Genomic DNA, 25,510 nt, shown 5'->3' with positions numbered 1-25,510 from the left:
CAATACAACTACCAATTTCGATTCGGCATAAATCTCTAAAGATTTGATTAGAAAATAGTTATTTTGTTGCGATTATTAAATGTGCATATATTTTCTCAAACATAAAAACATACTTGGGGAGGGGGGGAGATTTTAGTTTTACTGGAAGTTTAAACCAATAAATATTTATTAGTTTATTATTACTACCAATAGCGGAAGATTTTGTTTTAAACAAAATCAAATATAAAAAGAGTTAATTAAAGGAATCGTTTTTGGCATTGGAAAATAGACACAAATTTTTCCGATTCCCCTAAAAGTTTTGATTTTTTTTATTCCCAATTCCGATCTCTCCTCTCCTGTCTTCCAAGTTATCCAATCAAGTGAGTACAATATGCCAAATAAAGTAACTTCAAGACTTTATGAGAAAGGTAAAACGCAATGAAGATAACGAGGTCGTCTGAAATAAATTCAAAAAGAAATCCTCAATTCTATTTCTACTATGAGATTTTTTTTTTTTTCTTTTATTTTCTTTGCTCCTTTTGTACCAATCGATATATTTTTCTTTTTTTTAAACTTTCCAATTTAGGACGTCTTCCTTTTTCTTTTTAACTGTATTCATTGAGACATTATTGTAGGTGAATATTAATGTGAACATTGGCAAAGCATTTTTTTTTTTTTTTACATCATTCTTGATTGTATGCTCATATAAAGTGATAATGGATGAGACAAGGTTATTCAAAAATTCAATTCCCTATATTAATTTTTTTTTTAAATCTGTATGATGTACATATCCATGAAGAAATGAAAGTATTATATTCAAAAAATCACATAAATCGATCAAGTAGTTTTACTTTTAAATAAAAAAAATATGAGGACTGTCTCATGTCTCCATCCTGAAGAAAAAAAAGGTTGATAATTCAACAATAATTCAAACTTGCGAAATAAGCTTTGTAATTCCTATTAAAATTGTTCAAAAATATTATACTCCAAAAATTATGTAAATTTATCAAGCAGTTTTATTTTTATGAAGAAATTTATTTTTTAAGCAATTAATGGAAATTTGTTGGTATTACAAGATAAATCTCACAAGTTTCAATTATTGAATTATCCCCCCCCCCCTTCTTTTTAAGATTGTTTACAAAATGGTGGACAAGACAAACGCTCTTCTGTTACTCATGAAATTTGATTTTCTTGTTTAAAAATAAGACTTCTTGATCAATTTACATGATTTTTGGAACATGCAATAACCATTATCCCTGAGTGGCTTCCGGGCCTTGATAAGTGGTGACTCCCATGTAAAAAAAAAAAAAAAAAAAAAAAAAAAAAAAAAAAATGATATTTTCGCTTCATCACAATTATGTACATGATACAGATTTTTCTTTCTTTTTTTTTTTTTTTTTTTTTTTTTGGACAAGAACCAAAAACCCACATATTAGATCTCTTGGCCTGCTATAGAATGGCCTTGAGTACTACAATTAACCATTTTTCTTCACATTTTATTGAAAACCTTATTTTCTTAACATCAAAGTTTGAATTTATCTGAAAAGAAATAACATTTTGACAAATCAGATAATGAGAAAAAGAAACATACGAGGTGACTTTAATAAACTTTCCAGACTTTTTTTGTACATGCATTTAAAATTGGTGTAGACACTTGAAAATTCAGTATGTTATTGCTATACATCTTATGGGTTGACTGGCTAATTTTTATAATTTCAGGTGGAAATGAATACCTACAGCAGAAATTAGAATACACTCTACTAAAGCCTGATTGTCACAGCTGGTGAATTTCTAAAATGCGATCTGGATGAGAGAACACTTTGAAGAATGATATGCAATAAAATTCTGTTTTAAACTTGGAAAAAAAAAATGCCACAGAAACGTATGAAACGCTTCAGATTGCTTTTGGACTATCTTGCATTAATCGAGCATCAGTTTTTGAATGGCATAAGAGATTCAAGGAAGGCAGGGAGTCTGTGAGGGATGATGAGAGCAGTAAGGAAGTCAGAACCCGAAAAATGTCTGGAAACTTATTTAAGGTACCTCGTATTCCATTTAGGTAAATTTGTTCAATTCGTGATTATACATGTTTATAATAAAAAGCAAAAAGAAAATAAACAAAACTATTTAATTGCAGAAAAGAGGACAACCGCAAAAGAGAAGCAGTTAGTGCAGTTATGCAAATAATGTGCTGTGATGGTGCATAATTGTGTAAAGCACAAAATATAGAAAAGCTTTGTAAGGAAAATTTTATAATGTAGATCCAGAAAAACATGGTTATAAGGCATGAAGAAAAAATAATTAAAGCAAAGCCCTGAAAATTAATATAAAAGAATATTAACAAATTATACTTAAAAAAAAAAAAATCGAAAATATTTTGAAAAGAAAAAAATAATCTTATTTTTATATGTAGTTTATTAGAAGGCCATATATATATATATATGGGGGGGGGGGTTATGCAGGATTGTTAGAAAGGAAAACCGAATATTGCCTGAGGCAAATAAAAAGAAATAGAAACATTTGACAAAGCGGTTTTATCCCCAAAATATTATGAAATTCTGATATCACATGATTGAAGAAGAAAGCTGAAAGAAATTAAGATTAAAAAAAAAAATCATCTTGTTCTCATCTACTTGCCTCCCCACGAGAGTAGAGTTAGACACAAGGTTGGTTTTTAATGTGAGGAAAATATAGGTCCCCAAAAAGGGGCACTCTGGATAGGAACAAAAATTAAAATTGTCCTAGTCATGAAGGATTTCTCCTCCACTGACCAAGGACAGAAAAGGTGAAGTGTAGCATCAGAACAGATACTACACTGTCATCTTGGCCTGAAAAATCATCTTGTTATTTAATATTCAGTGTTGTATATTCACCTTCCAATAAACTATTATATTAAACAGAATACTTCCTGCAAACTACATCCTCTAATTTATTTTTATTGTCAATGTTTCACTCATTCTAAACTGCCCTAAAACGAAATATATTAGTTCCATTAATCTCAGACTTAATATTTTATTTTAAATCAAGATAGGAATAAACAAAAATAAGCCAACATCCCAATTTTGCATGTAAACAAAAAAAAAAAACTGCTTTTTAAAACATTGCAAAAGATTTTTAAAATTGTTGGATATTTAGAATTTATTCAAGAATACATTGCAAAAGATTTAAAAAAATTAAAAATAATTGGATATTCAGAATTTATTCAAAAATAGATTTTTATGATTAATGTTAAATTTAAAGGATATACTCCAAAACACCTTATTATTGTATAAAACCATTTGTACTAATCCAAAATCCAACCCATGATCATGTTAACATTTTGGAGCAGTTTATGGTAAGCTACCAGAAAAACCAACGCAATCAGCCAATCAGCAGTCAACAAAATTGTTTACATCAAGCAAAACTTTTCTAATATTTTCTTGAAACAAATAAAAATTGTTTCCATTGTTACAAAATTATTTTATTGAAAATTTTCTTGCAAAAAAAAAAAAATCTTAGACACTTTCCATGAAAAAAAAAAAAAAAAAAATTTGATTTTCGTTCATAGTTGTTTTCATGATTTTGTCTTAAAAAAAAAAACTCTTTGAAAGATTTGTTGAATAAAACATTTTTGATATACTTTTATTGAAAAAAAAATTCTATAATTAAACATACAGTCAGTCTTATCTTTTTGTATTAAAGTTTTATTTTGAATTTATTGTCTGGCAGTGTTCATATTGTTTTCTGTATTATGTTTTCTGGCAACCTTTCCGGCTGTTTTCCATAAACTGCTGGAAGATGCCAATACTACCTTAGGTCAGTACAAAACCATTATATTAATTTTCTTTTCTTTTTTTTTGACATTAAATATGTGTAATATAAACTTAATAAAAAATCTATGAGGATTCATTCTAGAAGGATGAGGGATGACATACCTTGAATTGTGAAACAAAAGTTGTATATTTCCCAACCACTCCTCTCCTGAGTTGGTACGGCTTGATTCTAGTCGCAAAGAGAAGTCCAGGACAAGTAGCAACAATGTCATAGAGCAAATACAACATCTAGTATTCCCAAATACTTATTTTAATACTGACCAGGAGGAACTGGCACGTTAACGTGATTGTGCCATATACCTCTATATAAATGTGGCAAGATAACAGAATAAATAAACCTGGTCCTGGTGTTGTCACTAACATCAAACCATGAAATATGACACAAAACAATGATAAAATCCATAAGACCCAGAAGAAAAATTAAGCATCATGATCGGCAGGTGCCTCCTCCATGGTCAACATAAGGGACCTGTCTAGCATCCAATGAATGTTAGTTCATCTAATTGTACATAACATAATATCACAAACAGGAACCAATGTCTATGAAATCACAAAATTCACCAGGGAAGAAATGGCAAAAGTTGAACACATTAAAGAGAGTATGAACAAGAACCAAAAAAAAACAACAACAACAAAAAAAAAACCTAACCTATAAGGAACGAAAAATGGAAGTAAAAATTATGAGTTACAACAAACCAAAAACAGCCCAGCAAAAAAAGACCACAATAGATTGTTGACAGAAAGCAACCTTCACATAGAGTCTACCTGGATTATACAAGGAACATGTATGCTAACAAAATGTAACAAAATAGAGGAGTTTGAATTGATCAAGACATCCTCAAGAGAATGTGGTTCTTGGAGCTGTAACCAATGAAAATAAAAGAAAAGCTAATTGATGTAGCAGAACATCAAGAAAACCAACAGGCAGAAATCTTGTGCAACATGAACACAGAAACTGCATAACTCAATGATCATGAAATCACAAAACTCACTGACAAAGAAGCAGAAGTCAAACACAACAAAAAAATACTTTTCTTGGAAAAAAAAAATACTTTTCTTGGACAAAAAAAATACTTTTCTTGGACAAAAAAATACTTTTCTTGAACAAAAAAAATACTTTTCTTGAAACTGGAAAAAAAAAAGTTTTTCTTTCACAGTTGTTTCTATGTTTTCACTGTAAAAAAAAAAAAAAAGAAAGAAAGATTTATTTGGAAACTTTTCATGGAATAAAAATCTTTATATTCTTTTCTTGAAAAAAAAAATTTTTCATTTTGTCATACAATTATGTAACCATTTTCTTGTTTTAATGTTGTTTTCAGTGTTTCAACTTTATCGTCTCTGGCAATCTTCACGTCGGCCTTTTCTGGAGGCTTACGTAATCATGCTGGAAGATGCCGACGCAAAGTTAGGTCAGGTTCTGGATAAATACACACGGTTTTAGAGATATAAACAGAAAAAAAAAAAAAAAGAAAAGAAAAAACAAAAAGAAAAAAGAAAAAGAAAAAACAACCCCCCCCCCAAAAAAAAACCCAAAAAGAAAAAAGTATAAAAGGTAAATATTTTTGTTTACTCTTTACAGCAAACCCTTCTCTAAGTAATTTTGTGAAGTTAAATAGTTTCGATAACAAACTTTCTTTGCACATTTATCAAAATGGCTTAGTCAAGTATTTCTCACATTTAAGTACAAATTTCTTTTTATTCATACACTTATAACTTTAATTAGTTTCTCTCTCTCTCTTGTTTGCAACATATCCTCTATATAGTCAACTTTCCTCTTGGAGCGTTTTTGCTGGTTCGGTTACACTCCTTGTCATCTCCAAGATGGTTTCATCCACAAAGTCATTAAACCAGACCTTCGTCGAGGTTGGAACAAAAAACACAGAGGTCAACTGAAAACCTGGCTCAGAATGGTGAAACATGAAATCGAGTTGATCCTTGGCCTTTGCCTCTTTGGTGTTTGCTGTTGGAACTGTGATTGGCTAACATTCGTATCTGCTGCTGTGGTGGGCTGTCATATCTGATCAGCATTTTTTCTGACCACAGTTTGGGATGCGTTAAAATTCTCTGGTCAGAACTGGCCCAACCGCTCCGGAGTGAATGCCATAACAAGTACACATAAGTACAAATACAAGTCTCTCTCTCTGTTTCACTCTCTCTCTCTCTCTCTTTCTCCTTCTATTCATTTAACATCATTTTTTTCTCTCGTCCATGGGTCAGTTTGCAAGCTCATTCTCCAGTCTGCAGTTCAGATGAGATCAATTGTTTAAATTCCATTCTGTATGATTTTGGTCATATTACTTGTTTCCTTGACCAACCAACCTTCCTGCAATTCAAGACATCCAATTTTCTGCAACAATTTATCCAAATGGCTCAATATAACTTTAACAACATAACCAATTCATCCTTAGGATGGCATCTATGCCAGACAAATTTAGTACTTGGGTTTGGTCAGATTACACATTGGAGATCCATATACTTATGGGTCTATCATTGCATTTAAGTCAGACGAGAGGATTGGGTGAGGGCCCAGTATTTTTATGTGTGTATTCAATTTGTAAAAAAATAAAATAAATAAAATAAACAGCATAAATATAACAAAGTATCTTCTGTTTCTTATTACAAAATAAAATTTGTTACACCGATCAAAAATCGAGAATGACTTCTGTGGCTTTAAACTGATGAATACAAATTTCTGTCTTAAAAATTTAGTTTAAAAGACAAAATTTAAATCAAATTGAAATACAAAACAAAATTTTTATTAAATTTACAAAAAAAAAAAAAAAACCTATTTAATTAAGAAATTAAATCCATCTGAATGCATTTTATTTTATTTATAAGCATAATAGTCAAAAGAAAAAAAAAGCAAAACAAAACTCAATGAATTGTTCTGTGGTCATTTGACTTTTGAAATAAATTTGAAAGCCTTTATATTGCTACTAATTTAATAATCAAGCTACACTGCAAAAATAAACATCTTGTAAAAAAAACAACAAAAATTAAAAAACAAAACAATATACTACAAAATCTAAATAGAAGTAAACATATCCCGGGCAATGCTAGGTGGATACAGCTAGTATTCAATATAGTAAAGTAGGTAACAATCACAATTAGTATAAACATCATTCAGCCCAGTTAAGAGAGAAGTGCCGATCAAAAGATTAGATCCTATATAATTTGAAAGTTTTATGGTTTATTTATATATCTGTCTTTTGACTAGATTCCAGGACAAGTTTTCATCTGGTCTGGTAGAGTATCCAGCTTAGTGTTGTTACTATAAACAACATCACTTAGAGAAGGCGTATCAATCTTTGTATAAACCAGTGTAGAGTAGCCATATGGAGGAGATTTTATTTTGGGCTTGAATACTGTGTTAATTTGAATATTTAGTCAGGGTTTATTTGTAGGGGGAAGACATTTTTTTTTCATTCTAACTTAATGGAATGGGCACTGGGTTTCTTTTGAACAACAACAAAGCGCTTTAAAATAAGTTAAAACATAAAAAATATATCCAGGTAGGTAGAAGATTAACTTATCTTTGGGTAACATTAATTTGTTGTGTACTTGTTGTTTTTACACTCCTTTTTTTTTTGTTTTGTTATTTACAGTCAAAATATTTTATACATTCATTTATATTTATTGATTTATTTTGCCCTGTTTTTTTTTCTAAAAATACTTATTCCGACTAAGAATGAATACATTTTGTTTTACTGACCCAAACAGACATGAGAGTTTATACATTCTTAATAAAAATACTGACATTTTTCTTATCAATTTCTGCAAATAAACTATTTGTATATTGTTGTACATATGAGATGAACTCTTCTGAACTGTAGAAATAAACCGAGAAGTATGACTTTCGGTGGGGTCTGCGTTTTTTGTAGTATGGTATCTTGGCGGTACGTGCTACGATTGTTGCTCTTTATATATTGTTTTTTTTTTTTACAATATATTTTACCTTTCTAACCCATATCAATGTATGTGCTTCTCCTTAGTGACCTTTCTGGGCAACAATAACTTAGTGATGATGGATTCAAATTCACACAGAGGACAACCAGAGCAACTTGATGAATGAGGATTCAAGAACTCATTATGGAAATTTAAATTTAAAATACCCCAGTGTTCCACAACATCTTGGTAACAAACACTTGAATACACACACACAAAAAAAAGAAGAACTTGGTGGCAAATAACTGAAATATAAAAACGATCACCAACAAAAATATTCGTTTTGAGAAAAAAAAAAAAAAAAAAAGAAGTTTTGCTGGACACCAAAAACAAAGAAAAAAAGTTCTCAAAACGATACTTGAAGATATTCTCATTTAAAACTAAAGCAAATAAAACAGTAACCTCGTTTTTCTTCAATGAAATGTTTTTTTCCTTCAGAAAAGAAACCCGCAAACTGTTTAAAGCACAGCGTTAAACTAATATTACAGCATTTTTTATGAGTAAATAAATTTCACTCTTAAAAAAAAGTATACAAAATAGACGACTTTAAAGAAATAATTTTTCGCATGCTACAACAACAGAACCAACATCAACAGCAAGTTGAAGAAAGACAGCAGAAAATGGAAAAGTGGATTCTACAACAAGAAAAACATGGAAGAATGTCTACAAAAAAGTCAAGTATTACTTCTCCAAAACTTAACCAATAAACCTAGCATGGACAGTCACATGACATCTCTCAAAAAGAGAAATACAAATACGTCCAGCCATAATCTCAAAATAAAGCAAAGAATTACTTCCATAAAAAGAAAAAGGAAAATGGCTACCCACATGTTAAAAACGAATGGACTATTCAGAAACAAGAAAAATTAACTCAAGACCAGGCTACTGATGTGTTGAACTGCATCGGTAAAAGTTCTCCCCATTTCGGAATAAAAATTTTCAAAATTGTGACAAACTTGGTCACACAATATCACATTGTAAAATCAGACACAAAAAAAAAAAAAAAAAAAAAATAGAATCAGACCAACAAAATCCAGCAAAATTTCTGATGCAGTAAATTTGAACGGGACTATTAAAAAGTTGAAGGCGTGCATTTAAAAAAACAAATTCAAATCCATTTCTTTTGAATTGGATAGCTTTAAACTTTGGAATTCATCAGCCAACATTTTTTAATCAGAAAATATGTAAGCTGAAGAATACTGAAGAAACAGAAACATACCGTATGAAATCCCTTCAAAAGCAAGCTATTTATAACAAACTGAAGACTTTTCAAATGAATTGCATACAGCAAATAAAGAAAGATATTTGAAAACATAGAAAAATAACAAAGCAACAGTTAAAAAGTGAACAGAAAATAAAAGCATCACAAACATAGTTGCATAAAAAGTTTTGCTTAAACAGAAACGAAAATTGGAGCATTCAAGGAAAAGCAAAAACCAATATCCACTCAAGCAGCAAGTAGGATCAAAAGATACTAAGATGGTTTGACTTTACTAACTTCTAACTTACATATGTGTATTCAATGCTGCAAGCATAGATTATTTTTATTAAAAATTTAATATGACCACCTGAGAATCGCATCAATTAATCAAATGTCAAGCCACCTGAGAATCGCATCAATTAATTGTCCTAGTTCTTCTGAAGTCGCTGGCTTCTTAAAGTAAACTTATTCCTTTACTCAACCTCTAAAGAAAAAAGAAAAAAAAAATTACATAGCGTTAAATCAAGGCTTCTAATCGGCCAATAATATAGACTATGTTGACACAAACCATCTCTCAGAAAAGTGAACGGCTGAATGAACACTGCCATCACACAAGAATTTCTAGGAAGATCAATTGATGCGATTCCAGAGAGGCTTTAGAAAATAAAAACTGAATGGTGGTCGGCATGCTGAATTTTAAGTAAAATCTCACATTATGTATATTTTTCTTATATTCATTTTTTGTAAAAACTACGATTCATAAATAAATTGCAAGATTCTTAGGCATACCTCAGTCTCTAAAGACAATGGAATTATGCCTATTATGATAGAGTGTTTGGTGTTTGGTTGTTTTTGTTTTACGGCATATCAACCCTTTTCGGGTTATTTAATGCCAAATCCAGTGATTTTGAAGAACATTTTTTTAATAGAATATATATTTTTTTTCAAGTCAGTTTCTATTTAACTCATAGTTAGGACCCTAATAGATACTACCACTCCGGGTCAGAGTGGACCTGGAACCAATGGTAATTAAAGGGTGGCTCCACACTCCCCAAAGCCCATGGGCTGGGGCCTCACCATCGGATATAGTTTAAGGTCATATCCAGGACCGTATTTGGTGTGACTGGTCTCATATTTTGTCAATGTTGCGAAGTGAAGTTGGAGTGAGCTCACCAGAGCATGAAGCCTGGCTAAGTAAGTATAGAAGGCTAACTGTTGTTCCTGCATCATATCCTCCCCTCTTCATGTAACTGGAATGATCCATTGGAAAGACAATCATTAATACATGTGGTTTCAGTACTGTTGCAAAAGTTATCAGCCTTAGATTGCCAGGAGGATTTTGGCTCCGGACTTTGCACAGGATTGACAGCTGAAGGCTTTTTAATTAGTGCATATGGCTGTAATGTAGTATCTGTTTGAGATCAGTTTTCTATCTCTTAGATAAGCTCTCTGGGTCTGACATATAAATGGTGCCAAAAAAAATCTATATTATTTTTATAAAGTACTAACCTTCAAATGTTATTTATCGAAATTTGAGCCCAATTGAATTATTAGTTTACAAATTACAGTTATTTAAGTGAAGCTATTTGTGTAAAATTTCAAAACAATGGAAAAATTTTAATTTTGTGTGTTAATAAAACATTGCTTTCTGAGAAAAAAAATACTATTCAAGCAAAGCAGTATCTTGATAAGTATCATTTGGATTCTGCTCCATTGGAAACAACAGTTAAAAGGTTGTATGTTGACTTTAAAAGCACACATAATTTGGAAGTTGTCTCGTAATACATAAAAAAAAAAAATCCACAAATTGAATTTCAATTGTATTAATTATAGTTTTAATATTTTATTTAAGGGAGACAACTCAATTCACACTTTCGTTCATGGCAGAGTTCTTCTTCTTCTTGAAGCCCCTCCCCCGCCAAAAAAAAAAAACAAAAAAAAAAAACAACAACAAGCAAGAACAATTATTTTGTATAAAAAAAATGGTGATTTATTTTTTGCTTAGTTTTTACACAAGATAATTGAACTTTTGCGAAACATTTCACCTTGCGCGTCTTCGCCTTTCTGCGTCTCTCCCAGACTGTCTATTTTGCTGTTGTTTATCTCCTTCCCTTTGATAATGTAATACTTACTCCACGTTATATCTTCTAACACCCACTCCCCAACCACTACTTGTCAGTATTTCCAATCACATTGGTTTTACAACATTTCAATGAATTTGTATTTCTTATTCACGGGTACAGGAAGGTTCTAATTTCCAATCTCTCTCCAAATTTTTTTTTGATTATTATTATTATTTTTTTTTTTTTTTTCTTCATAAGTGTCTTTGAGCTGAAACAACTTTGTCTGGGTCTTTAACCTGCGTCACCCCCTGTTTGCATCATCATTGAATCAACTGTTGGAACTTTTTTTGTACCAATAATTATGCATGCCCCTGTTTATACATTTATTATATTTTTATCCTGGTTCTTATATTTGATTTTCTGTACTTTGTATCTTTTATAATTCTTAGTTTTGTATATTTTGGGGTTCGTACGAAACTCCATTCAATTTAAAAACTCCATTCAATTTAAAGAAAAAGAGCGATGCTAGCTCCTTGATGACGTCACGAGCCCAGCGCGAAATTCGGTCTCTTTTGGATTCCAGCGACGTGGATATTGGACGTGGTTCCATTGCCTGGCACAGATATGGAATTTTGACGAGCCCTCCTTCAAAGAATATTCCGGGTATTCTGACAACAGAACACTGGGACGCGTTGAAAGCAAACTTATGAAGACTACGGTTTGCACGTATTTGGAAGGAGTGTAATTTTTAAAGACTTTAAATTGAGAAAAGAAAAAGGCACATACCTGACAGTCATCAATTTGTGAGTACGTTCCTAAAATTTATTGCATATGAGTGTGATTAGGAACTACTATTTCAATCATGATATTTTATTCGTTCATTAATGCAACATTTTTCAATAAGAACCAGGGTTTTTTTTTTTTTTTTGCATTATATGTTGTTACTTTGGCGTTCTTTGTTTTCGAATTTAATGCCCACAAAGAGAAAAATTTGCAACTTCCTTGTAAATAAAATCTCCTCTTTGTTTTGAAACAAGACCGTTATATTTTATTCTTTACCCCCACCCCTATTTTTATTCCATCCTTTTATTTATATTTTTTTTGCAGGCGAGTTATTTTCGCGTCGAATTCATCTGAAAGAGGATAAATTCCCGACACTACTACTATCACCACTAAAAAAGCATAAAGGCCAAATCAGTGATGGTTAATAAGAGTTATAACAGGATAACTTGATAAACAATTTTGCACACATATTTTAAAATATAGTCAATGTAATCTTCAGTTTTATTACCCTTGGATTTTAAAAGAGGGTTTGGTTTGTTATACAGCAGATCAACACATTGTGGGTGATTCAATTCTAACACAATATTTATTAGAAACCATTCACTGTATACAATTAACTGTATATAATTAACACATCTACTAGGTCATGGTTTATGGGAGCAAGAATTATTCTGTTGATTGAATAAAGGGTTCATTTTGTAAAAGAATTTTTTTAAAGGCGCCAAAATACAATTCTCTCTCAAACCAGATGTTGAAGAAATCTTGTCTGAATTCTGTGAATGAGTTTTATCACTATTTATTTGAATTATTCAGATTGTTATTTTCATAACATTCCAGCCGATGTATCCTCTAGCCTTCTTTAGGTGCATTTTCTCGAACTTGGCAATCTATACAGAATTTAAAACTAATCCCTTTATTCAATCCACAGGAGTAGGTTGTTCTTGTTTCGTCAGCCATAACTAGGTAAAAGTGTAAAGTGATTTTTATTTACTGAGTCATAGCTAACAGAACAAGAACATTCTACTAATTTTTACTTTATATACAGGCATCATCAAAATCATGTATGGTTTTAACGTTGGTTTTACACGTTGGCAAGTGTTGGGTTTGACCATATTTGGCAATTGTGACAGATGTCAAAGATCATCAAGACTTTCATCATCCATTTTAATCCGATTTGTGTACAAATGTTTTCCCATATTAATAAAAGAATACAATAAACCCTAACCCTAACCCAACACATTAAATACCGTTTTTCCTTTAAAAGATTTGGATTTCTACTAAAGCGAACATTTTCAATACAGCATGCGTGAAAAAAGTTTTCTGTACTGAATTAATGGCACCGTTTAAAGAAAATTTCAATTGGGCACGTGCAAGTTAGGAAAATACGGAGAACAATGCGTCAAAAATGATTGGATAACCAAATGTATTTCCTGTTGAGATTTCATTGGCAACACCTTTGCATTCTTAACTAATCTTAGACTTTCTCCATCAGACAATAAAAAAAAAAAGATCCAACATAAGGCTGGATATGGAAGCCGTACAGAGTGACGGCAATCTAACAGGGCCTGGTAGTATTAGAAGATAGTGTAAAGATTTTTTTTTTTTTTTACATGGGAGTCACCACTTATCAAGGCCCGGAGGCCACTCGGGGCTAAGGGTTATTGCGTGTACAGTAATCAATGGTATAATATTGTAGTAATCATTAGTAATGGAGATTTGATAAAGTGTCTTATTTAAAGGGGCGGTTTATCAGGAACTTGTTTATGTTGGACTTGAAGACATCCAAGTTGTAGTCAGATTCTATGGGCTAGGTGTAATGTTTTGGCCACGAAACTATGTCAGAATCCAGAGTCATCATCTGAAGAAGAAAGCAATTCTGCTGTGCAAGCAACAGCTATCATCATATGCCAGGTTCAAAATCTTAGTAGCAATTCATTGCAATTTTTGTGAAAAATATTTCACTTCTAATGAATTCTCATGGTGTTTACTCTTGTTTCGTTGAATAGTTAAAAGATTTTACAACATGTATGCTTTTTATAGGTTTATGATGGATAGTTTTTATTTTTACCCATCTGTAGCAAAGAAGTTAAAAATGGCCAATTTTCACAACTAAATTTCTTCCCATACACAATAAAAAAAAAAACATTTATTAACATTTTAGGATGATCCTAAGGGGCAACTATATAACAGTGTAATAAAAAAACAAACCCAAATCAAAATTCAGTTATTGGTATCTTGTGTCAACATTTGTCGTTGGTAGCTCACAAGATGGTCCAGATTTTTGCCATTTTTACCATTTTTTTTTTTTTTTTTTTACTTTATGCAAAATTACCATATACCCTGCAACAATATGCTTAAATCTTTTTTGAGGTGTAACTATGCTATTTGATTACTAAGAAATATCTAAGTGGCTTTTTTTTTAAAGTATATACATGCGAATGAATTTCAAATATTTTCATTTGCACAAACAGTAGCCATCATATAAACTTTGTGTGTGTGTATGCGCATATCTTTAGGTTGAAAGGAAATAGAAACTTATTAACTGAATAAATAAAAATGGTTTAGTAGTTTCTGATCTAAGCACACAGTTTATTTTGCAGAAAAGTTTTGAATTAATTTTTTAGCCATAAAAATAATTTCAAAAAAAAATCAGATTTAGGCATACAAAGTTTAAAAATTAAATGAAGGATGTGAGAGTTAATATTGAAAAGGGAGAGAGAAAAGGGTAAAAATTTAAGATTTGGAAGAGAGAAAATGAGAAAATAAAAACTAAAAAGCGCACGAGAGAGAGAGAGAGAGAGAGAGAGAGAGAGAGAGAGATCATCATAATTATCTTCACTTTAACGGCCATTTTACATGCTGGCATGTGTTGGACAACTTTGAGAATTTGACTTTCAAGCTTATCTTTGGTCAGGTTTCTTTATAAGTCATTTTCTTAATTGAGAAAAGATTTTTATAGGCTGGATGCTCTTCCTGATGCCAACCCAATCAGGTGATGAGGACCGGTGTGTTTATCAAGACACCATTACTTGGTGAAAGTCTACCAAGGTACTCCACCTGTCCTTGACTCATGTTAAAAATTTTTTTTTTTTTTTGAGGGGGGAGAGTGATTTAGAAGACACTGAAAAGGATAAAGAAAGGTAAGAAAAAGAAAGGGTATTAAAAAGAGAGGGGCAAGAAAAAGAGAGAAGAAATAGAAAGGGGAGAGAAATAAAAAGGAGGGGAGTAATAGAAAGGAGGGAGGGAACGATTGAAAAAAAAATTTTTTTTTTTGTTTTATTTTTGTTGAATCATTCTTTTGTTTTTATTCCAAGCATGCAGCAGAAGCAGCATCAAGCTTAGCTCTGCCCCAAAACGATGGCATTACAGAAAGAAAGATTAAAAAAAAAAAAAAAAAAAAAAGAAAGAGAAAGGAAAATTTAACAAGGCAAAGGTTATGATTATGTCCAACCTACCTCTGGCTTGGCATAAAGCCAACACTCTTCGATCTTGAGTAGGAAGGACTACAAGTAGGATACAAAACAAATCAAATAATAAGTATGAATAAAAACACAATTTGAATGAAAGATAGCAGTAAACAGATGTTCTGAGAGGTAACGGAAAAAATAGGGGAGGAACTATATTTCCACATCCACATAAGGATAGGAGATAAAAATTAAAAACTGAAAATATTCCGACCACAAAGTAAAAAAAAAAAAAAATGTTTAAATGAAAATCTTATTTGTTTTATAATAAGTTATGTTTCCATATTTTTAAAATTAAAGTTAATAGTTTGTATTATTAGTATTATTTGGCTCAACATCCCCATCTTAGTTGGTATGTTTACAACGTTTCAGCCGATGTAACCTCTATCCTACTTTAGGTCACCACTTACAATGGTCAAAAGACCCTCAAAGATAAGAGTTAATGAGATAAACGGACTGTTGTCAGATTACATCGAACAAAATGTCGTGCAAATAACAAGATGAGAATAGTAATCCAAATTATCAATCCTCATCTAAAAAATTCAGAAACTTTTTTATGACCTGCAGTGAGGATTGAACCTTCAACCTTCAAAAGATTGTCACTTAGAACAGATTGATACTCAATACCTTCATGTGTTGTGACATTTCTACCTGTTCATGGCTGATGGAACAAAAATATTCTGGTAATAAATAAATAAAAATCATCTTCATCATCATCAGCGGCCCTGTTGTTTTTAACAGTATTGGCGACCATAGCTCGACAATTTGGAGAGCCATGGTAATCTCAGGAAGACAAGTAAAGACGGTAGTTTCCCGTTGCTTTCCGTCTTGATTCGGGAATGCATCTTCCTCAGTGAGTTAAATGTGCCCCCAGATACCAATCTGAATTTCTACAACTTGGCACGGTACATACAGTGCCTAGCCTTCCCAAATGATCATCCATCTGGTATTGACCAGGCTCATAGTTGCTTAACTTCGATGAACTGGCGAGAACCGGTGTGTCAACCTGATCGTGCCGTATATACAGTTATGATTCTAAAGTTTTGAAGTGAGGGTTGATAATTTGTATTATTATTATTATTATTTAAGCTACCAATTCTCATCTCTACCCTACTTTAGGTCGCCACTTACCAAGGCCAAAAGTTAATTAAGGATGAGGATTAATGAGATGGAAGGATTGTCAATTGAATCAGCATCGCTTTTATTATCTTATTTTCCTTAGACAGGAGTCCTAGTATTTTCTGAGTCTGTAATTTAATTCTTGAGAATTGGTTCTGTTCTAATTTCACTGTCTGAGCTCCATGTTTTTCTTTTTTTTTATGTAAATTGCTCCAAACAAGGCATGAAGCCATTTGATGCCTTACAAACAAAAAACACCACTTTGAGGTAAAAAAAAAAAAAGCCCCAACAAAAAACAAAAACAAAAATAAATAAATAAAAATAAAAACAGTCAATAAGTGCTATATGGATAAATTCCAACTCAAAAACAGTAATTCTTTCCCCTTTGTCAGAAACATTACGGATGGAATGTGAGAACTAAAAAACACAATGACGGAAGCAGGTGTTATGAGGCTGTCAAAAGCAAACCCAAGGTCTATTTTTTTACTCTCCATGTTTGCATCAAGATTTTCTTGAATCATCCAACTTTCCTCCTATATTCTATCTGAAACTGCATTTTCTTATCCAAGAGCCGTTCCTTTCAATGTAGCCAATGGAGCGTGAGGAGTTCATCAAGCTTTCTGTAGAGTCAACTTTTCTAACAGGGTATTAGAGTCTGATCTGACCAGATATTGCATAGCCATTTGACCATTTCTCTGTCATTACGCAGAAGATGTGCGAAATAATTATGAGTGATGAAGAATATTATGAGAAGATTGAAAATGATGAATAAAAGAAACAAAAATTTGGTTACACATGAACAGTTTTTGACAAGTATTTATTGACATTGGATGATTTAAAGACGACCATATTGCAGTCTGCAGGGACCAGCCCCCTGGTATTCTGTTCCATGGATGTGAAATTCTTGGCAAGAAACTATGTTCATGGAAATTCTGTTCATGGAAATTCTGCTTCATACGAAAAAAAGGAAAGTTTCTAGCAGCTGTGTTAGAAGACGGCTTTTTGCTGTGAACGTCTTACAAGGAAGAGCCTGAGATTGAAGCTCAGTTGAGCATCTTCAGTGGAGAAAGACTAGCGATATCTTTTGGGTGAGAAAAAAGTCGTAGAGAACTATGATATGGTTAGTTTGTCTAATAAAGTAATTAGCATATCGGAATGTTATCATCTATAAGGATCCTGTATACAATAATCTGGCACATAATTAGCATGTCTGTTAAGCGAGCCACATACTTTGAATATCCAAATAAAATGGTGTTGCCAGAAAATCTTTATTGAGTATGGAAAAAATCTGAAATTGCAAAAAAAAAAAAAAAAAAAAAAAAAAAAATGGAAAAGAAGCCATAGATCCATACAGGATGAAACTCATAAGATATTGGTCGGTTGATTGTTTTAACTGCATATTAAAACCATTTTTGAATTATTTAATGCCGACTCCAGTAATTTAAAAAAAAAAAAGTGTTTATGCTTCAAGTTCTTTATATCATCAAATGTTTGTTCCTAGTGTTTTGTTTGGTTGTTTTATAGAGGAAAATTGTTGCTTTTATGTTTGACTTTGCAGAACATGGTTGCGTTTTACAAAGGAAAAAAAAAAAAAAGAAACAATAATATCAATGTTTGGTGCATTTTTGTTCAGGGAGTCAGTATTTTCAAACAGTCTGATCTAGTAGCACCAGACGCCATCTATAATATAAATCTCACCTGTCTGTTTAAATGTATGTATGTATGTATGTATGTATGTATGTCTGCCATGTCATATGCTACTGGTACCATGTAACCCAGTACTACCTGCCTCATGGTCGGGTCACCAGCGACTAAACTGGTTCCTCCACCAGACTTGTTTGGTGAGGAGGGCGGCTAGTCTCCCTGGAGGATTAAAAACAAGACCTTCCAAAGGGCGAATGAACTCTTTTTCTGGGTCAACGGCCAACTAGCACCGTGTATATATATATATATATATATATATATATATATATATATATATATATATATGAAGGCAACCTTTCTAGAAGCAAATCTCTGATTTAAAAAACCATAAAGCCGGAGACCAGTACTCGCATTAAGCTGGTCTGCAGTTTAATTTGTTGCTGGCTATCTTGCTCTTGCTTGTTGCTGGATCTCAACATTTTGAACCGAGAGAGAGACTTAGCTGTCGTACAAAGCTAAGACTCTGTAACATCATCTTTGTATAAATACTCCCTCAGGCATTTGGGCTCATCGATTTTAAATGTCTGAGGGAGTGGCACTCGTCTGACAAGACGTTGCAATCATCATCATCATCATGTCTGCCTGCCTAAAATTTTCGACAGAGGCCACAGATTTTCATGAGATTGGTATTGTTTTGAAGCACAACCCTTCGGATGACAAATATCAAAAAAACTGGCTAACAACATTAATTCCTTCAACCTCAACTGTACACTTTTTTTTACAGGGAGGGGTCACTTTTTTCGCCGATATTTTCGAAAGTCATCCTCTCTTTCCGATTGTCTAGCCTTAATTTAAACCTACATCACTTCTGGTTTGGCGATGGGTGCAACAGCAAAGACGTCACGTTTTTTTCTTCACATTCTTTTCCTCCTTCGCATGTACGGGTTTGAGCCTGTCTGCTTACCACCACTTTTTTTTTTCTCAACACACACACACTTCCAAACTCCCAGGCAACGCCGAGCACCCAGGCTAGTAACAGATATTAGCGTTCCAGGCTGAAGTGGACCTGGGAGCAATAGTAACTAAGGGGCAACTCGACATTCCACACAGCCCTCGAATGCGGTCTCATCACTGGATGCTTCTTAAGAACCAGTATATGATTCTGGGAAATGTAATATATTGGCTTGACTGATACAGTAATTACCATAGCCAGGTTTTATTTTCCATAATCAGCCTGTATTCAACAATCTAGCACCCCATTATCATATCTACTAAGTGAACCATGTATTTGAACACTGAAACTTAGTATAACTGGAAAACTGTTGACCAGATATTGGATTACACAGAACAGACATTGCATAATTTTCATTGACAGTTGCATACGCAACATGACGACCTTTACAATGTGTTGTTACTTTATCGTCAACTTTCCATGTGGAAACACTTGAACAAATTTCACACACGATTCCTGCTGCAAAATTTCAGATTTTCCAACAGACGGCAGATATTTTTCTGAATGCTGCAAAATGTCTGCTCGGTTGGCAGAAAGAGCATTAACTAGAATTAGGACCTAATTTTCATTCATTTGGGGAATACCGACTTCACTTCAATACTAGCAAGTAAAAAAGATAGACAAAGTCATTAAATCACGATGTAAGTGGATTGCAAGAAGAAAAAAAATTCTGTGTATGTATTAAAAAAATTTTTTTTTTGTTAAATATTTTTATATGTGGAGTCATTTTGAGCTAAAATCCATTGAGAAATACACATTTTGTATTGAGAAATACATGCTTTAAATACGTGAGCAGTAGCCTAGTTATCCAATATGGCCCTAATGAAACGGCCATATTGGATAATTTGTTATTCTTTATTTCTTTGCTTACATATTTAAAGTGTGTATTTCTCAATAGAAAGTGTGTATTTCTCAATAGATTTTAACCTGGAAACATTCCTCATATAATAATATTTAACAAAAAAAAAAATAAATAAATAAAAATAATGCATAAACAGAATTTTTTTTTCACAAACCAATTACGTCATGAGTTAGTGACTTTATCAAACGATGTTAAACTGATGATGATGAGGAGGAGGATCCTAGAAAGTATACGATTTAAAATGGAGAGCCAACATTGAACAAACATTGAGTCTTGTTGTCTACCAAAATTTTATCATGGATTAAAGACAAACGTTTAACAGATTTTTTTTGAGAACTTATTAAATTGTATAACTTTGATGTTATTTAAAAAAATATATTATGATAAAAGTTTTGTCTTTAATACAAACATTCTGGTTCTTCTTTGCATGTCTTTGAGGCGTGTGATCACATGACAGTTTCCTGTTTGTACACAGTTCTTTGCATAATTGTAGTATTCATTGTATTAAGATCAAGATAGAATCAATTTTAAGTCATATTTATTATTACTTGTGTGTAGTGATGGGATGATTCCAATATTATTACCGATTCCAATTCTTTAACTATAGAGTTATTACTTTTTCCTCGATTACTGTAAAATCGCATGTTAAATGTGCAGATATTTTCGCAAACGTAAAAACACACTTGTGAAGGATGATCTATTGATTTTAATTTTACTATTAGTTTAAAATCAATTATTTATTTTATCATTACTGCCGGCAGTGGACGAATTGGCTTTAAACAAAATCAAACAAAAAAAAAAAAGATAATTAAAGGAATCGTTTTTGGCATCGGAAAATAGAAACAAACTTTTCCAATTCCAATACTGATTCAGATATCTCAAAAAGTTCCAATTTTTCTGAATCCTGATTCCGATTAATCGTCCAACACTACTTGTGTATTCTACCAAACACTTTCAAGCAAGCCAAATCAAAGGATATAAGATGCCGATGTTTGCTGTGTATTTTAAATCAGATTCATAATAAAAAAAAATCATCATACCAGAAAAATTAATATTCCCAAAATAAGTCTTAATCCAAGTTTATGCTATTCTTCCAATTACGTTCTTGAGTTTGATTAGAAGGTCCTTACTGCTGTTTTGTTTTATGGCACATCAAATCTTTTTGGGTTATTCAATGCTGAATCCAGTAATTTTAGAAAAATAAGTTTTTGTGCTTCAAGTTTTATTATATCTTCAAATATTTATTCATAACGTTTGATTTTGTTATTTCGTTTTATGGCACATCAACCCTTTTTGAGTTATTTAATACCAAATCCAGTTATTTTGGTAGAAGTTCCTATGCCTCAAGTTCTTTATATCCTCAAATATTTATTCAGGATGTTTGGTTTGGTTGTTTTGTAGAGAAGAAAAATTTGTTTTTGTTTTTGAATTTGCAGAACATGATTGAGTTTTGCAAAGAAAAAGGACAAAAAAAAATAGCATCAATGTATTTTCACACAGCGTGATCAAGTAACTCCAAGACAACAAGGCTCCTAAATTTGAAAAAGATGCAATATTAGCCGAGATGCTTGGATGACAACAATCAAGATGAGAATAGCAGTCCAAATAATTGAAATAACACTAAGAATAAAATTATGAAAACAATTTACAATTTTTTTTTAATTAGGTTTTTAATCCATGGAAAATATTATTGGACTCGGCAATATAGCAAAAATATGTTTATGTCTTTTAGATTAATCTTTTTTTTTTTTTTTTTTTTTACATAGGCATCACCACTTATCAAGGCCAAGAGGCCACTCAAGGATAAGGGTTAAAGAGTGTACAGTAGACATTGGACAATATAGTAATCATTAGTAATGAAAATTTGGTAAATTTGATAACTTATATAGAATGGCACATCAAGAACTTATTTACGTTAGACTTGAACACAACCATATTGTAGTCAGCCGGAAAGCAGGAAAACGGAAGACAATTCCACAAGCGTGCAGTTCTAAGAAAGAAGCTTTGTTCATGGAATCTACGTTTAGGTTTAGGCACAGATAAAGAGTGAGGGGAATTATTGATAGTGTGTACAGCTAGACGAGTGTTTCTTGTGAAAGTTAGACGAGGGAGGACCATAGATTGAAGCTCAGTTGAACACCTTCCATGAAAATAACGATACATCAGAGACAAACTCGCAACATCTCTTCTGTGAGATAGAGGTTGCAAGGAAGAGAAAAGGACATCTCCTACGAGGCTACGAAGTCTATTTTGAACTCTATTAAGGCAGGACAAGTCCTTTCTAGCAGCTCCTGCCCAGATGTGGCAACAATATTCCATCCTTGGACGTACCTGGCTCTTATATAGATAGAGAATAGCATCAGCAGTGAGATATTTACCGGATCGATAGAAAGATCCCACCATTTTTCCAGCGGCCTTGGCAACAGATTTGATGTATGTGTTCCATTTAAGATCAGGAGTAAAGGTCAAGCCCAGAAGCTTGTCAAAACTTGAGGCCTCCTGAAGATGAGAGCCATTCATTTCAATTAATGCCAGATGTGGATCAGAATGTTGATGATGTAAAGAGAGAAGCTTGGTTTTAGATGCATTAAAAGTAACCAGCCACTCCTTTCCCCATTGTACTACGTGCTGAAGATCAGAGGAGAGAGAATTGGAGAGAACTTGGTCGTTTACTGTCTTAGATGTGCTACCATAAATGGTAGTGTCATCAGCATAAATGTCTAATCGGACAATTATTCTTATCTGGAGTGTTTTGGTTGCTGAAGCCTCTGACTTTTGTTAGGTGTACAAGTCGCCATGTTTTGGCAGGAAAAAAAAAAGGATTTAATTAATAATTTAATCATAAGTTAGAAAATTATAACCCTAGGATTCCTTGATAATTAAATTATATTTATAATTCGTGTAAGCTTACTTCCAATTAGATCCAAAAATTTGAAACCTTAGAGTGTCAAGCTACCCCACTTTTTTTTTCTGTTCAAATATGGAGACTTTTACACGTGATGATGGTTGGGGGTTACATCGGCCGAAACATTGAATAAGAACAATTGCTCCAAACAATACAAACAGTCATACCTATTCTCAAAAATTCAGAACAGTAATAACAAAAATAGTTCAACTAAATTGTAAGAAACAATTAAAAGAGTGAAATATTACCAAAAAATATCATAAATTCTGATTTTATTTTTGTTTTTGTGCGAATCGGTTATACACAATCGGATCAACTTGAATATGTTGTCATAAATTATTATAAATTTAAATTTGACCAATTATATTTGTTTTTGTGAAAGTCGGAATCATCTAGGAATATGTTGTTTCCATTATTAATTGTTATAGGCCTTTTTGGAAGCTTGCTCAACTTAAAGGTACGTGGTTCAAGAACAAGTTAGATCACATACGTAGAATTTCTGTAAATATTATGCATGAAACAGTTAATTCAAATTAAGAAATATTTCAGTTTCGGATTTTCAATTCTTAAAAAAAAGTCACTCGTTTTTAAAATAAAAATGTCTTCAGATGGAATATAATTTTTCCATCTAAATGTGATTCTTAAAAATATTGTTTTATCATTTATATTTTGTCAAATGTTGAATCATGTATTTGTTGAATAGCTTTTTTATCGCCAGTTTATTAAATAGAAAAATTCCAAAATATATTGGTTTAGTAGAACACGTGATTAATCCAATCAAATGGCAAATTCTTAATAATAAAAGAACGATCGCAGACTAAAAAAAATAAGTAAGAATATAATCTTTCGTTCCAAGCAAACATTAAAATTATCAAAATAATGATTATTAAAAATCAAAGTATTCACTTATTGGTTACTTTTAACCAGAAACAATATATTTTGTCATGCCAATCAAGAGATTAAAATAATAATTTCGTACAGTACAGAAGGATTTGGACAATCGTGTAGAATAGGGTCCCTGAAGTATTTTTCATAAGGTAGATTGTTTTTGTTCTGTCAGTCATGGCTGAATAGAAATAGTTTTAAATTTATTATTAATTATTATGATCTTTTATATTATTTGGGCTTTTCTGACTACTGTTTTCATTTCGAGTGTTATTCTCATGACATTTTGGCCAATTTAATCTCCAAATTTCTTCAAGTGTACCTCCTTTAACTCAGGAATCTTCATGGAATTTTGAATCGAGCCCTTTACTTGATTCACGGGGGTACCATGATGGAGTAGAAGTCTTACATAATTTGCAGTTGTATTCTTAGTGGCATCGTTGTGCCTGTTTTACAAGTATTTTAATGGAAGGTGCTCAGACGAACTCAAAGCGCTGGTGCCTCTTCGATGTAAATGCCCGCAACAAACCTAACAAGCAGTAAAATTACACCCCCACACTGTTGAGATCCCTCGATGCTGGGAAGTTTTCTACTCAAATAACTTCCGTCCTCAAGCTGCTAGACTTTGGAATTCCCTCCCAGGCCCCTGTTTCGCTGACTGTACTGACATGCAAAAGTTCAAGTGTAATAGTAGCCCCTTACAACTTAGTGGCACTATGCCTTGTTTGGTGGGGGGACATTTAAAGAAAGAGTATCAACTCCAATGAGGATTGAACCTTCAACTCTTAAGTAACATGCAATTCTATTCTTATAATTCTACTCTCACATGTAAAGGGTTCCATTCAAAATTCCACACAGATTCCACAGTTAGATAAAGAAAAACACTTGCTCTTGGATTCTTGACAAGGACAATTGTTTTAATGAATCAGTCAACAAAACTTATGCTAATTATTAAACAAATAATTTAAACTGACCTCATAAAATATGTAATAAATTTCATTTATTTAAATGAAAAAAAAAAAAAAATAAAAAAAATAAACTTCAATAATTGTGATTGAAAGTTTTTTGTCTTTATGCATCTACATGAAATGGTTAGTGTATGGAATTGGTGATAAACATGGAAACAAACTTGTTACACTAGTTCTCATTAAATCATCAAAGTTAAGTGATGTGGTGCCTGGCTAGCATTAGATGAGTGACCATTTGAGAATGCTAGGTGCTCTATTACATCTTCCCATGACTGGGACTGCTTGTGGATTTGATATTCCCTGTAAACTTCCTTCTTCAGAGGAAACTGACATAATCCGCACAGGGAAATAGTACACCAGGGATTACCAGTTTGATACTTCAGTCTTTAAATCTGACCTTAATGATTAAAGTTTGATTTAAAGATTGCTGGCTTTATAAACCTGCATGTAATTATTTTAATTAGTTTGTTATTATGCTTATCTACTAATTCCATATATTAACTATTCCTTGTCGTTTGATATTTTATTTTGTGTTTCAAATTTTCTAATGCACGTGTATTGTAAAGATACATAATTCTTTGACATGAAAATGAAATATAAACGCACAAATGCTAAAGTGCATGCTTATATATTAAAAAAAAAGTTTGTTTAGTTGCACTAAACTATTTTTGGTGCTTTTACAGATAGACCCTCCCATGGCTGCCAACATTGGATAATATTTCAGGTGGACATATATAACATTTAATTAAGTACTGCCAGATTCACACACTGTAAAATTTGGTAAGAAGAGACAACAATAGCCAAAAGACAGCCACGTAAAATGAAATCGGATTACTGAAATGGAAAAAAGAAAACAACAAAAGAAAAA

The 25,510-nt window shown here is 32.2% G+C and overlaps 1 protein-coding gene across 15 annotated transcripts in view; it reads right to left on the bottom strand.

The window, feature by feature from the left end:
- The window catches only part of LOC145241450 (mitogen-activated protein kinase kinase kinase 15-like), a 391,615-nt gene that overhangs the window by 41,196 nt on the left and 324,909 nt on the right, over nt 1-25,510 (bottom strand). For 11 of the 15 annotated variants that reach the window (XM_080104421.1, XM_080104425.1, XM_080104411.1 and 8 more), the window contains one exon: nt 15,239-15,286. The exons of the other annotated variants lie outside the window; for them this stretch is intronic. In XM_080104421.1, the coding sequence (XP_079960547.1) occupies nt 15,239-15,286 (48 nt within the window). The remainder of the gene's footprint in view (nt 1-15,238; nt 15,287-25,510) is intronic. 15 annotated transcript variants of the gene reach the window in all.

This window comes from Euprymna scolopes, chromosome 20 (assembly GCF_053919585.1).
Source record: "Euprymna scolopes isolate OS-2025 chromosome 20, ASM5391958v1, whole genome shotgun sequence".
NCBI lineage: Eukaryota > Metazoa > Mollusca > Cephalopoda > Sepiida > Sepiolidae > Euprymna > Euprymna scolopes.
Note: the sequence above shows the minus strand (reverse complement) of the source record. Positions and strands in the feature narration are given on the sequence as shown.